This window comes from Dipodomys spectabilis, unplaced genomic scaffold (genome assembly GCF_019054845.1).
Source record: "Dipodomys spectabilis isolate Male_0828 unplaced genomic scaffold, ASM1905484v1 ptg000001l, whole genome shotgun sequence".
Taxonomy (NCBI): domain Eukaryota; kingdom Metazoa; phylum Chordata; class Mammalia; order Rodentia; family Heteromyidae; genus Dipodomys; species Dipodomys spectabilis.
Window position 1 is genome coordinate 16,599,777 of NW_024870678.1, and position 12,566 is coordinate 16,612,342.

A 12,566-nucleotide genomic window follows, 5' to 3' on the forward strand; every position below is an offset into this window, starting at 1 on the left:
AGAATATCTTAGACATATTGTAGTTATTACAAATGAAGGAAACTATGCAGCCTATGTTTCTTTGGGTCTGGCTTACTTCACTTAATATGATTTTTTAAGTCATTCCATTTTCTTATGAATGGGACAATGTCATTTTTTCTGGGGGAAGAATAGAATTCCATTGTGTCTATTTACCACATTTTCTTGATGCATAAATCTTCTAAGGGGCATCTGGGTTGATTTCATAGTCTAGTTATGGTAAATAATACTGCAATGAACATGGTTGTGCTGGTAGCTTTGGTGTGGCCTTGTTTGTGGTCATTTGGTTAAATGCCTAGGAGTGGGATTGCTGGGTCATTGGGGAGCTCCATGTTTAGTCTTTTGAGGAACCTCCATACTGCTTTCCAGAGTGGCTGAACAAATTTACATTCCATCAACAGTGCAGCATTCCCTTTTGGCCACAACCCACCAACATCTGTTATTGTTAGTCTTCTTTATAATGGCCATTCTAACAGGGGTGAGATGTTGATTTGTTTGCATTTTTTCTATATGTAGGCCAACTTTTTGAGTTAAAATTTGTCTCTGGAATAAGATGAATAAAATCTACACTGAAGTTCATATGTAATATTTTCATTTATAGTTTTTTTCTAATAGTAAATACAAAACTGTCATTAGGTCTTCTTTGTGTTTCCTGACTGAGTTGACTTTATAGAATATTATGATTTTTTCATTTTGCCTTGTTTAGAAATGAGTGATTTAGTCAATTTATTGATCTTCTCAAGAAACTAGGAATTTAATTTATGTTTTTCTTGTTTGTATTCCACAACTATATTTATTTTTTTCTTTGTTATATTGATGTTTTCTGGTTTTCTAATTTTATGATTTTCAACAGGATTTAAATGGCTTTCAAGAAAGAAGTCATTTATGAACATATATCATTTTCTTAGAGAGTAATAATGAGGCAAATTTTTATGAAAATTGTTGGTCTATGCAATACAATTTTTTTCACTATGAATTCTTTTTTTAAATACAATTTTTAGTTTTGAGGAAATCATCCAACAATGTATTCAAACAAGGGTTTGATGACTTCTAAAAAGCTAATTTGTAAAGTTGTAGGTTACTGTTCGTGCCAGTGAAATAGCTTTCTTCATGACTAAATTCATGAATAATTTTTAAAGTACAATTATTTGACATAGATTTAAGAAAATGCATATTCTACTTCTTTAAATAAGAATGACTTCTAATTATTCATTAAATCAAGCTAAGTGATTAAAATCTTCTCTGTCATTGCTTATATTCTTCTACTACAATATGCCTAAGAAATTTCCATTTATATTTTTGAGTTCTGATCATTGTAATTATGTTGTTCTGTACACTGCTACCATTTACTTAGTATTTTTCTCTAAGCACTTTTTTTATGTAGGGGGGATTATTTTCAAAATCACTGGTAAAGAATGCTATTTCTAGATAGTATGTTTAACTATTACTGCTAGGGGTTTATAGTGATCTTCATTTTAGTCTTCATTTTAATTTCAAAGAATTTGCAAATGAAATAAGTAATTCCCCAAGGATTGGCTTACAAAGGGTATAAACTGCATAGAAGTCTAAATATTTTAAAAACTGAAATATTCAATGCTTTATTGATTTATAGAGGGTTTAAAACAATTTAACTACGATTACCAACATGTAAAATACCTATCTCAATACAAATAGGGTTACTATTCTTTCTTAAGTTACGTGTTTATGTGAGGTTATAAAATAGCATATTGCATAGAAGGTTAAACACTTTTTTTTTTTTTTGATATGGCTGCTGGGGTTTGAACTCAGCTTGCTTGCTAATGGTTCCTGCTCTACCACTTGAGCCTTATCTCCATTCTTGCATTTTGTGGGTAAACTGAAGATGGAGTCTTACTGACTTTTCTGCCTAGTCTAGTTTGAATCATGATCTTCTGGGTCGTAGCCTCCTGAGAAGTGAGGATTACAGGTGGGAACTGCTAATATGGCTTAAGTGTAAACATTTTTAATAGGTAGCCTGTCTTCAGAGACACTAATCAATGGTATTGATAATCACACATGTGGTCTTTTGACTTTTTTTTTTTTTGGTTGTGGGGTCTGAACTCTGGGTGTGGGTTGTTGTCTCTGAGCTCTTCAGCTTAAGGCTAGCACTCTACCACTTGAGCCACAGTCCCACTTCTGGCTTTTTCTGATTATGTGGTGTGGAGACATTGAACCCAGGGCCTCATGCATGCAAGGTAAGCACTTGTTTTATTTATTTATTTGATACAGGTAAAACATTTGTGTGGTCAAACCTATGAAGCTCTTCTTTAAAAAATTTTATTATCTTTAGTTGTACAAAGGTGTTGCTACTTAACAAAGTAGTTTATGAATGTAAAGTTGTTCTGTCTATGTTCTGCTTCCATTTTCTACATCATTCTTCCTGTTATAGTCTTCCTCTCAAGTACTCTCCTTTCTCCCAAACCCTTTTTTAACTCTTCTTTCTGCTCAACTTTTTCCCAAACCAATCTCAAAAGGCCTTACTGTTCTATTTTCACACCTATAAAGTATTTTGACCTATCCATCCTCTTTCATCCACTCTGTTCTCCCTCTCCTGCCCATTAGTACTCACACTCCTGTCCTCAACAGGACTTGTTTTGCATTCCTGTCATAAAACTTTTTAAGTGCATGATAATTCTTCAAGGCGTTTAGTTTTTTCTCATCTTCCCCATCCATACTACCCTTTATTTCATTCATGAGTTTTCAGTGAATTACAGTTTGCAATTCACAGGTGCATGGTATTTATCTTATTCACTCCCTAATGTCACACCCTATTTCAATCTTCTTAGACAGTCTCACTACCACAAATGACATACACACACACACATACACATACATGCGTGTGTGCGCACACACACACACGCACATACTCTTCCCTTGACAATTTATCAAATTCTTATTTTCTCTAGGCTCTTGCTCATGTTGCTTTCAAGAAGTCCTTCCTGATCATAGTTTTGAAACTGTAAAACCTTTCTTACCTTACCTCCATAATATTCCATATTTGAATTTCCAGTACTATTTCTTTCTTATATCATTGCACTTTTCATGTTGTATAACATATTTCCTTTTAAAAAAATAATTATTGCCCATCTCCCATTAACAGATGGGTGATACACTATTACTATTTTTCCACAAGAGTAGAGATTTTTCTTTGTCTTAAGGTTTAGAAAATAGAGCTGACACAGAGTTAGGTCTCAAAGGAATGAATGAATGAATGAATTTCACAAAACATGACAGAGATCTTCAGAGGAAAACATTTCAGTATAGATATTCTTACTAGAATTCCCCAGTACTTACTCTTTCCAGGGTGAATGTCCTAACCACATATTCAGCAAGTGGTTCCATTTCTACACAGGTTACTTTGAAGTCACCATAAACTTCAGTATCATCAGGCCAATATTTATAGCATTTAACCTACATGACCAAAAAGAACAGGTAGACATAAATACATAGTAAAAATTAGTCAAGAGTATCTAAGTTCCAGGTAACAGATTAAGTTACCATTAAAATCCAGTTAGAAACACATTAACAAATGAAAAAAAATGTTAGATTTATGTACTCCATAAAAACACATAAACATAGTAATGCAATTAGATTTTAGAATATAATTTTAGAATAATAATTTTCGCATGTAATTTAGTACATACTTTAAACAATTAGTGAGACATCAAATAATTCTCTGCCAAATAAGGTCCACTGTAGAAGCATTCATTTGAAATAGTATGCTGATGAATTATTTTTACACAATTTGATGACATTTTCTGTTCATCAACTCATGTGCTGCCTCTCAACTATACTTCCATTTATTATTAAAAGAAATCTTTTTCTCTTACCCGGCCAACTTCAACTAAATTCGTAACCATAACAATACAGGCAGATTGCTCCTGCCAGACCATCCTCCAGAAATCATACACCGTTTCGTGAACTGGGCCTACAAAGACATTCATTATATATTGTATGTTAATTAGTTTTATTATGATACTAGACAAATCTTGTAGTCAGTAAGAAGCACAGGAAATGAAATAAACTAAAAAAGATAAAGCCTAAATGTTAATGAAATGACTTAAATTCAGTTCATAGATACATTTATCACACAGGAAAACACAGACATATGTAAGTTGCTTTTCTTTTTTCTTCAACATGCCTTTTATTCTCAGTTAAAAAGAATTACTATGTCCTAGGATCTTTTACTAAGTCAGTCCAGTGTGCCTTTATATGAAAAACAGAACTTTTATTTTACCATTAACCAATCAGCATATTAATTCCTGACAAATTATTCATCAGTAATGATAAATCACCAATTAATAATAAATTAGCAACAAGTTATTATTATTTAACTACTAGCTGAATAATTTTCCATCATTTGTAAATAGTACATAGTTAGAAGTTGATGAATTGATGTGTCCTTACATAGGACACATCCCAATATATTGGATTATCCCCAAGCTACAAAACCATAGGCTAGACTACACTTTGATGAGTACTATAAAACTTCAGCCCACTAGATGACTTTTTTATTTATTTATTAAATTTTATTTCATTGTAAAGATGCTGTATAGAGTGGTTACAGTTACATGAGTAAGGTAATGAGTACATTTCTTGTCAAGCATTGTTTCCCCTTGTTGTTTTCCCACCATCTCTCCTTCCCCCACCTCCTACACTCCTCCCCCAGTCCCCCAAGTTGTAAGGTTCATTTCCAGTATACTGTCTTGTGGATATCATTGTTGCAATGGGCCATCCTGTGTCCTTGTTTCAGTGTTTTGTTATTCTAGTTCCCCTCTAGATGACTTTTTAAACTTTAGATAGTATGCAATTAAACACTTAGAAAATTACCTCTATTTAAAAAGCAAAACAAAACAAATCAGGGAAGTGCCTCCTGGTTCAAGTGGTAGAATGCTAGCCTTGAGCACAAAGAGGCTCAGGGATAATGCCCCAGCCCTGAGTTCAAGCTCCACAACCAACAAAGAAAAACAAACACATGAACAAACAAAACCAGATACAGACTTTTGTTTTAGTTTCTTTATGCACAAAACAGATCTGCGAGTTTCTTTTTTGATTGTCAATAGTCCATTTGGAGAAATAACAAAGTATATATTTCTTTGCTTGGATACTTTTATTTCTAGTGAACCTCTGTAAGCTTTACTAACTTTGTTATTATTTTTCATGAGAAATAAACTTGCTGAAATTCCCTCCAGCTCTGTCTTATCTTGACTTGCCAAGAAATTGCTAGAAGACAGTGTAATATTTCATTATAACAATATTGGTCTGGGGTATTATTAGATTCCAGGCTGACAAAAGTCTTCTGGAAGACAGGGACCTTACATATGAAGAGTCCACTTCCTTATCATCAGTAATTCCTCTCCCAGCACTATTCACTAGTCCTTTGAGCTCTCTGGACACAAAGGACCAAATTTCTGAGGCACCCAGCAACTTCACATTTATTTTTCTTTTTATTTTTTTTGGTTGGTACTGGGGTTTAAACTCAGGGCCTTGCTAGATAGGCACACTACCATTTGAACCATCCATCCAGCCCCATATTTTAATTCTACAAAATAAAGCATAAATTTATATAAGTTTACACAGATAAAATATTGTACTACAAAATGCAACAAGTGCAGTGTCATTTTAAGGACTGACAGTTTTTCATTTAATTCTTATCAAAATGAAAAATAATCCCACATGGATAAATATTCCAACTATATCTAAGCTACAGTATTTAAGAAAAAAAAAGTTTTACCTTGGGTTGCGATGTAATGGCTTGGTCTCTGGTAGCCCTAAAATAGGAGATCAAATTGGTTATCATTTTACATCAGTACCAGAAACAAATGAATGAAGGCATAAAAAGATGAAGACAACCACCTGTTAAGATTAAGTTATAGAAAAAGTCCAGAAATGAGTAGTGAACACACAGTTCACTTCTCAAACCTATGCCATCTGAAAAGTAAACATAGAACAAAAATTGAATATTTAAAAAGAGTTCAGATTAGAATATAATATATTGTATAATTAATTGAGTTTTGATTGCTATGGAATACCTTCATAGATTTTGTTTAGTTTCACTAAGTTGTTTATGCCTTCATGTTAATCTTTAGTCATTCACACTTAGCAAAACTGTGTTTGAGATATTAATTCTTATTTCATCATCCAAAAGTACAACACACTGCATTACAAATGGACGAGGACATATTAGAACCATAAAAAAATAAAAATAACAGAACATTCCAATGTTAGAGCTGGACAATGCATGCATGTCTCAAATCAAAATCTTGCTAAGGTTTTCTTAGATAATTATTTCTGTTCTGTAACATGTTCAGAAATCTGCATAAAAGAATTTTGTTGTGTGTTGACAATGGTGATTTGCACACACAAAATTACAGATGCACGCATCCACAAAGAAGAGTTTCCAAAGTGGACCTTAAAAGTTTTGTATTTTCCTCCCACTGTGCCAAAAGCTTATCTAAACATGAAATATTGTTCCAATAAATTATTCCCAATAAGGAATGAGTTGCTAATTGCTTTATAATGAATTGACCTGCAGCAAATTGTAAGTTGAAAAGTACTATTGGGATGATGGAACTAGGTTGTGCACTTGTTTCAGTTTTATTACAGTCTTTAGTGGCAGTCTGTGCTATGTCCACATTTTGGTGTGGGCAACATAATACACCTTTAAATACCTGCTAATTGGGCTCCCCAACCTAAAATTTAATAATGTGCATTATACTGCTGCAAATTTTGAAGATCTCTATTTCTTAATATGCCAACATCAGATATTTTATGGAAAAACATTCAAGCTTTATAAACTGTAAGGTTTTTAATGAAATAATTACCAGTTTCAAGTGGCTTTCAAGCTTAATAAGTGATTAGGAGAGGAAATTATAATATTGTGTGGTTATCAGCCAAAACACAGTGGAGTTTTAGCAGAAAGACTGGATAACAAGACTTATTGAGAATATAGTTGGACCATCAGATCCATAAAACAATATTGTAATAAGGCTCCAGTTTATGTCTTGGCAGAAAACTCAGGTTAAACTAAGTTGCTAAGAACAATTATAAGTTGTCAAAGAAATGTGATTTTTTTTTTAAGGCTAAGAGTACACCAATAGTCAAATATCTGTGGCTCATGTCTTCAATTCTAACTTCTTCAGAGGATGAGATCTGGAGGATTCAAGTTTAAAGCCAGCCTGGGAAGAAAAAAATGCGTAAAAATCTGTCTCAATGGAAGAAACTAGGAGTAATGACTTATGCTTGTCATCATGCTACCATGAGATGACTAAAATAGGAGGATCACATTCCTGGCATGTGCCTCTGCAGGAAATAAGACTCTGTCTCAAAACTAAGCACCAAAAATGACTGAGGCGTGTCTCAGCAGTAGAGTGCTTCTGTAGCTAGCACAGGGTCCTGAGCTCAAATCTCAGGACCTCAAAAAAAAAAAAAAAAGATCAAATAACTACCTTAGTGTCCATAAGACATGCCAAATTTAGATACTGAATGAATATAAGATTATAATCAGCAACTTAACTGACATATCGAGTTATACTTAATCATTAATTCAGTTAAATAAATGTAACTATCAAAATAACTGTATAAAGGCCTACAAAAATTATTTTCTAATTTTATGAATTAGGAAAAATTGGTTGTTATATTTCATATTTTACATACAAAAGCTACACACAGTGCTGTAATACAGCACTTCTACAGTTTGCTGTAGAAATGTGCATACTTTGAATCAAACTCAGCATCTCCATTTTAACTGTGAAAAAAGTAGCTGAAGCCAAATGAGAGCTTGACACTTGGTAGGCATTGTCTGAACATTTAAAATGCATGCTTCTTTTAATTCCCTTAACAAGTGAGTTAGTACTACTTTTATTTCCCCCACTGTAAAGATGAGGAATTGAGTCACAGAGGAGCAACTTTCATTAGATTCTCAGGGTGATTTTGAATGAGGTAGTAGAGCCAAAGAACCTATCCTCCCTACATCCTCTTTGCAAGTTTTATATTTCACTTGGCAATGACTTTCCCTTAAAGAATTTACCTATATATATGTATGTAACCTAAATTTAACAGGTGACTGAGGTGCACAAATTTTCCTTTTCTTTTATAATGTATGTGTGTGATGTGTGGATTTTACAATTGCAACTTAGTAATTATTTTGATTAGTTCTACTGCTTTACAAGCCAACACTACATACCACAAAATATTATCCCTGCTTATTTTAAACATCCAAGGTCAAATGCAAAATAAAAAATCCAGAAACTCCAATACACATCATACTATCCATACTATCCAGCTTCTCACATGTGTTCAGGGAAAGGTAAAGAATAAAAGCCAGAAACAGAAATCATCAACAAATAAAACCCAAGTACGTAATAAATTGTCGAAGCCAAAAAAATGATCCTGTTTTCTAAACGAGGAAAGGGAAGGAGGTAAAATAGATCTTCACACATGTGCAAGAATTACAAAAAAATGAGACATATACTGTATGAGACTAATTAGGTGAAGCATGCATAAGTAACTAGTAAGCATTAGTAACAACTGCAATTAAGAATATATTCATATTAAATATTCACAATAGAGTGCTGTTATTTACATATAGTGGTACTTACATCCCTGTACAGCCAAATCTACAGCCCAAACCAAAGTCAGGTGTGAAAGAAAGCACAACAACATCAGTAAGTACTGGGACGTAGAACAGGGCAAAGTGTACAGTTTGTTCTTTATTTTAAAAGGCAGCAAATCACTTTATACGTAATATAAGCAAAAGGGTTCAGTTACAAGCTGATAATGTGGCCATACTATAGAAACACATGCTATAAAAATTACTTACATCTATGTAGTTGGCATTGATGTAATCTGAAGAAGGATCATCCTCCACAGGTTGTAAAATTACTCTAGAGTGATCATCTAAAATGTTTAAATAATAAAATGAAAGCTATTAATATTCCTCTCCAGACAATGTCACTAGGAGAGATTTAAAGTAACTCAGTTTCTGCAATCCATACTTGCCAATACTCCATGCATAATTTACGACTATCTAATCAGCCATTTAAGGAAATGCAAGAACAATAATGAGCTCATTACTTATTGCAATGTTTGTTGTTGTTGTTGCTTGTTTTTGGAAGGTCCTGGGCTTGAACTCAGAGCTTTATCAACTAGAGGTTAATATGTTCTACCACTTGAGCCACAGCTGCACTTCTGATGTTTTGATGATTAATTGGAAAGAAGAGTCTCACAGACTTTCCTGCTCCAGTTGGCTTTGAAACCATGATCCTAAGATCTCAGCCTCCAAAGCAGTTAGGTTTACAGGTGTGAGCCACTGATGCCTGGCTGGTTTAATGTCTTTTTCTTTTTCTCTTTAAGGATGATTTTAAACAGAACTAGGGGATGAATTTTGAGCCCTGCATATATTTCATTCTTAAGAGTTCAAGGTTACATTTTGAGGTATTTTAGATAATTTAAAATAATGTAAATTCAGAATAGAATGGTTTAAGGAGATTGTAAGCTAATTACAAGTTAAACTATCTAGTCCTTACTGTAATGTGGTTTCCAATGATGATGACTTTATTTTTCTAATGTATACAATGTGAAGACCTAATCAGGAGGAAGCCTAAAATGATGTACTGGAGTTCAGCTCCTGGTAAAGAATAAAGTTATGTGGAAAGAATACACTTCCAGCCTTGAATGTAGTTTATAGGAGAAAATTATAAATTTTACAGGAGTAAATTCAGTAATTTATAACTGAAAAAAGTCCTTTTCATTATCTTCATATTCTTAGCTATTTGATAACAACCTCATAGATGCACAAATATGAAATCAAACAGCAAGTTCTCTTCATCAGGTCAGGGGTTTTATCAAATTAATTAATGAGGATTATGACAATCCTGAGTCACTGTTAATAGCCAGTGCTGTTTTTAATATTAAATAGATTATTATCTAGTAAGAAATGTCTAGAAATAACCCGCTAGTATTTTCTGGAAATGTAAAATCATGTAAGGAAAAATTGCCAGTCATGATTTATTTTTGTACACATAATATTTAAATTCACCAAGAATGTTATGAGAACTTACATGCTATAATGTTCCCATAGCGGTTTTTTGCTCTATTTTGATCTTTTTTTGCTACATCCCAAGATGCTGATTGGCCTTCAAAGAAGCTCTAAAGGGGGAAAAAGTAGATTAAAATTAATTCCATTTTTCAAAACAGGTTTATCGGTTTTGAAGATTAAAATAGTAAAAGCTGCTTTCTCAGGGTAAAGGGGATTCCTACAGCAGGAAACAAGTTTCTTTCTCAGACCTCATAGCTGGCTTGTGGGACTCATTCTTGTTCATCCTGGATTGAGTTGAGTTCAAATAAAGGACAAAATAAAAACTGTATAGAAAACAAGATCTTGAAAGTTTTCAAATGAATGTAGCTCTAACTTTGTGAGACCCAAGGAGAAAATGATCATTCTTTTCAAAATACAGTGAGTGATAATGCAGCAAAAAATTGCAAAAACTATTTTAATGAGTATCTTTCAAATGAGCTCATTAGCATTTATAACAGGAGAAAACCACATATAATTATTCATTTAATCATGTGCAATACATCACATTTTAGTTTCTTTGAAAATCATGCACAAGATTGAGTCTCTGCAACAAGAGACCATATGACACATAAAGAGTTTCTTTCTCCAAGAATCTAGGAACAGATGAATTTGCTGATTGGTTTGCTTAGTGTATGTAACAATTAAAAATATGGGTAAGGATTTCCTTTTGCAGAAAAACGTCAACTTTGCTCAATACAGGAAATGAGGGGTTCAAAGAGCCAGTGGTCTTTGAAGCAAAGTACACAGGACTTCACATGAAATGAATAAAAAAAAAAAAACAGCTCTGGCAGAATACTGCAATCCCTGAACTTATTTTATTATTAAAGTATAATGTTTCAGCATATATGTAAAAATCAATATTTAAAATTGAAAGATAATTCACTCCCAAATTAAGGCACACAAGTAGTCTGTAGGTAACATGTAGAATTTAAATGATTTCTCTTTCATAAAGTTGGATGGAGTTTGGTTGTATCCTTTATGTCTAAAATTCATACAATATGGTAGGTGTAGGCAGGCATATGGACAAGCTTCCATACTGCAGATTGACATTTCTCAGTATGTGAAAGGTATAAATGGAAAGTCTTCTTTTTTTTCTGTTTGTAGGGATGTTGGGTTCAAATCACTTCCTTTGTAAGATAAATCCTGGTATTTTGGTTTGAGTGGGACAGAGAAGTATTGTAAGTGGCATTTTCCCCTAGCCATCTGAATCTTGTGTGCTGATTTGCTGAGCAATTTCCTCTCCGACACTCTTAGCAAACAAAATTAAACTAAGTGGCAAGTAGCATATTGAAAGCACATAACTTCATTTTCATGAGAGGATCAGTTAACAAAGAGACAGTAGAGAAAAACCCATTAATGAAACCATTCAAGCTTCAGAGTCCATAATGATGCAATGAAACTCCAGGTATCTTGCTACCGGATTTGTCAGTGAGGAATGAGGAGGAAGGGCTAACGAATGACATGCATTTAACAACAAATGAAAACAAATTATACAATCCAAAAGTGAATGTAGAGCTAGTTATATTTCTTTCAAATTTCATTCCTCTTCCCCAGACATTTGATTGTATGGTCATAACCACTGGACTAGAGAAGCCACAGAGCTTTACATTCCCCCTAGGCTGAGTTCCATTGTCATGTTAAAAATCAAATTTATCACAGTACTGAAGCATTTACCTCATACTCCTCTTTGAACCCATAGCTGTCCGATGTCTTCATGAGGTTAATGTGCTGCAGCAAGTCAGCTACCCTGATGGCTGGGTGCAGCTGCCCGGTCTGGTAAGGAGATTCTGTTCCCTCACAGAGGTAGCGAGGTACATCCAGAAGGCGACTGGACTCTGCCGTGGCACTGTGATTCTCATCTGGCATTTTTCATATCACAGAAGATTAAAAAAAGAAATAAAGTTACCTTGTTTAATATACATCTAGCAAAGAGACTTTTTTTTTAAGATAACAGAAGGAGGGGCAAGAAATATCAGCCCAAAGAGGCCTAGAGCAGCAACCCCACAAAGATAAAATTTATCAGCCTTGCACTTCAGCTCAGGGGGTTGAAGTCAGAGCATGTGACAGGTATATCAGGAAGACAACAGATATTGTGAGATGTAAGGAGACATATGTTTTCACCAAGTGTCCACAAGGAGGAGGTTTAGCTGAGTTCTTACTGTTCTTTGTACCTGTAGTCCTAAGCAGTACAAGTTGGTGACCAAAAGACCAAGTTGTCAATTGGAAATGTGCTTTCATTGTTGAGTTGAACAAACTCGTTTCCAATCAGAGCCCAACCTCCCTCAGAGGCCTGACTTAAGCAACCCATTCTCCTCATGGCTGTTCTTGCTCTTCTGGCACTGGCGTCTTAGGCTTCTTCACACAACACACACACCCTAGTGGGGAATTTTGAGTACTGATAGGGTCATCTCTTGACCTACTTGGTCTGCTAGTCAGCTAACACACATATTTA

At 34.0% G+C, this 12,566-nt stretch overlaps 1 protein-coding gene across 4 annotated transcripts in view; it reads right to left on the reverse strand.

Annotated features, from left to right (window-relative positions):
• Ptprk (protein tyrosine phosphatase receptor type K) overlaps nt 1-12,566 on the reverse strand; it is a 504,742-nt gene that overhangs the window by 18,238 nt on the left and 473,938 nt on the right. For all 4 annotated transcript variants that reach the window (XM_042674068.1, XM_042673995.1, XM_042673924.1 and 1 more), the window contains 6 exons: nt 11,789-11,973; nt 10,098-10,185; nt 8,858-8,934; nt 5,771-5,807; nt 3,867-3,964; nt 3,331-3,447 (listed from right to left, as the gene is read on the reverse strand). In XM_042674068.1, coding sequence (XP_042530002.1) covers nt 3,331-3,447; nt 3,867-3,964; nt 5,771-5,807; nt 8,858-8,934; nt 10,098-10,185; nt 11,789-11,973 — 602 coding nt within the window. The remainder of the gene's footprint in view (nt 1-3,330; nt 3,448-3,866; nt 3,965-5,770; nt 5,808-8,857; nt 8,935-10,097; nt 10,186-11,788; nt 11,974-12,566) is intronic.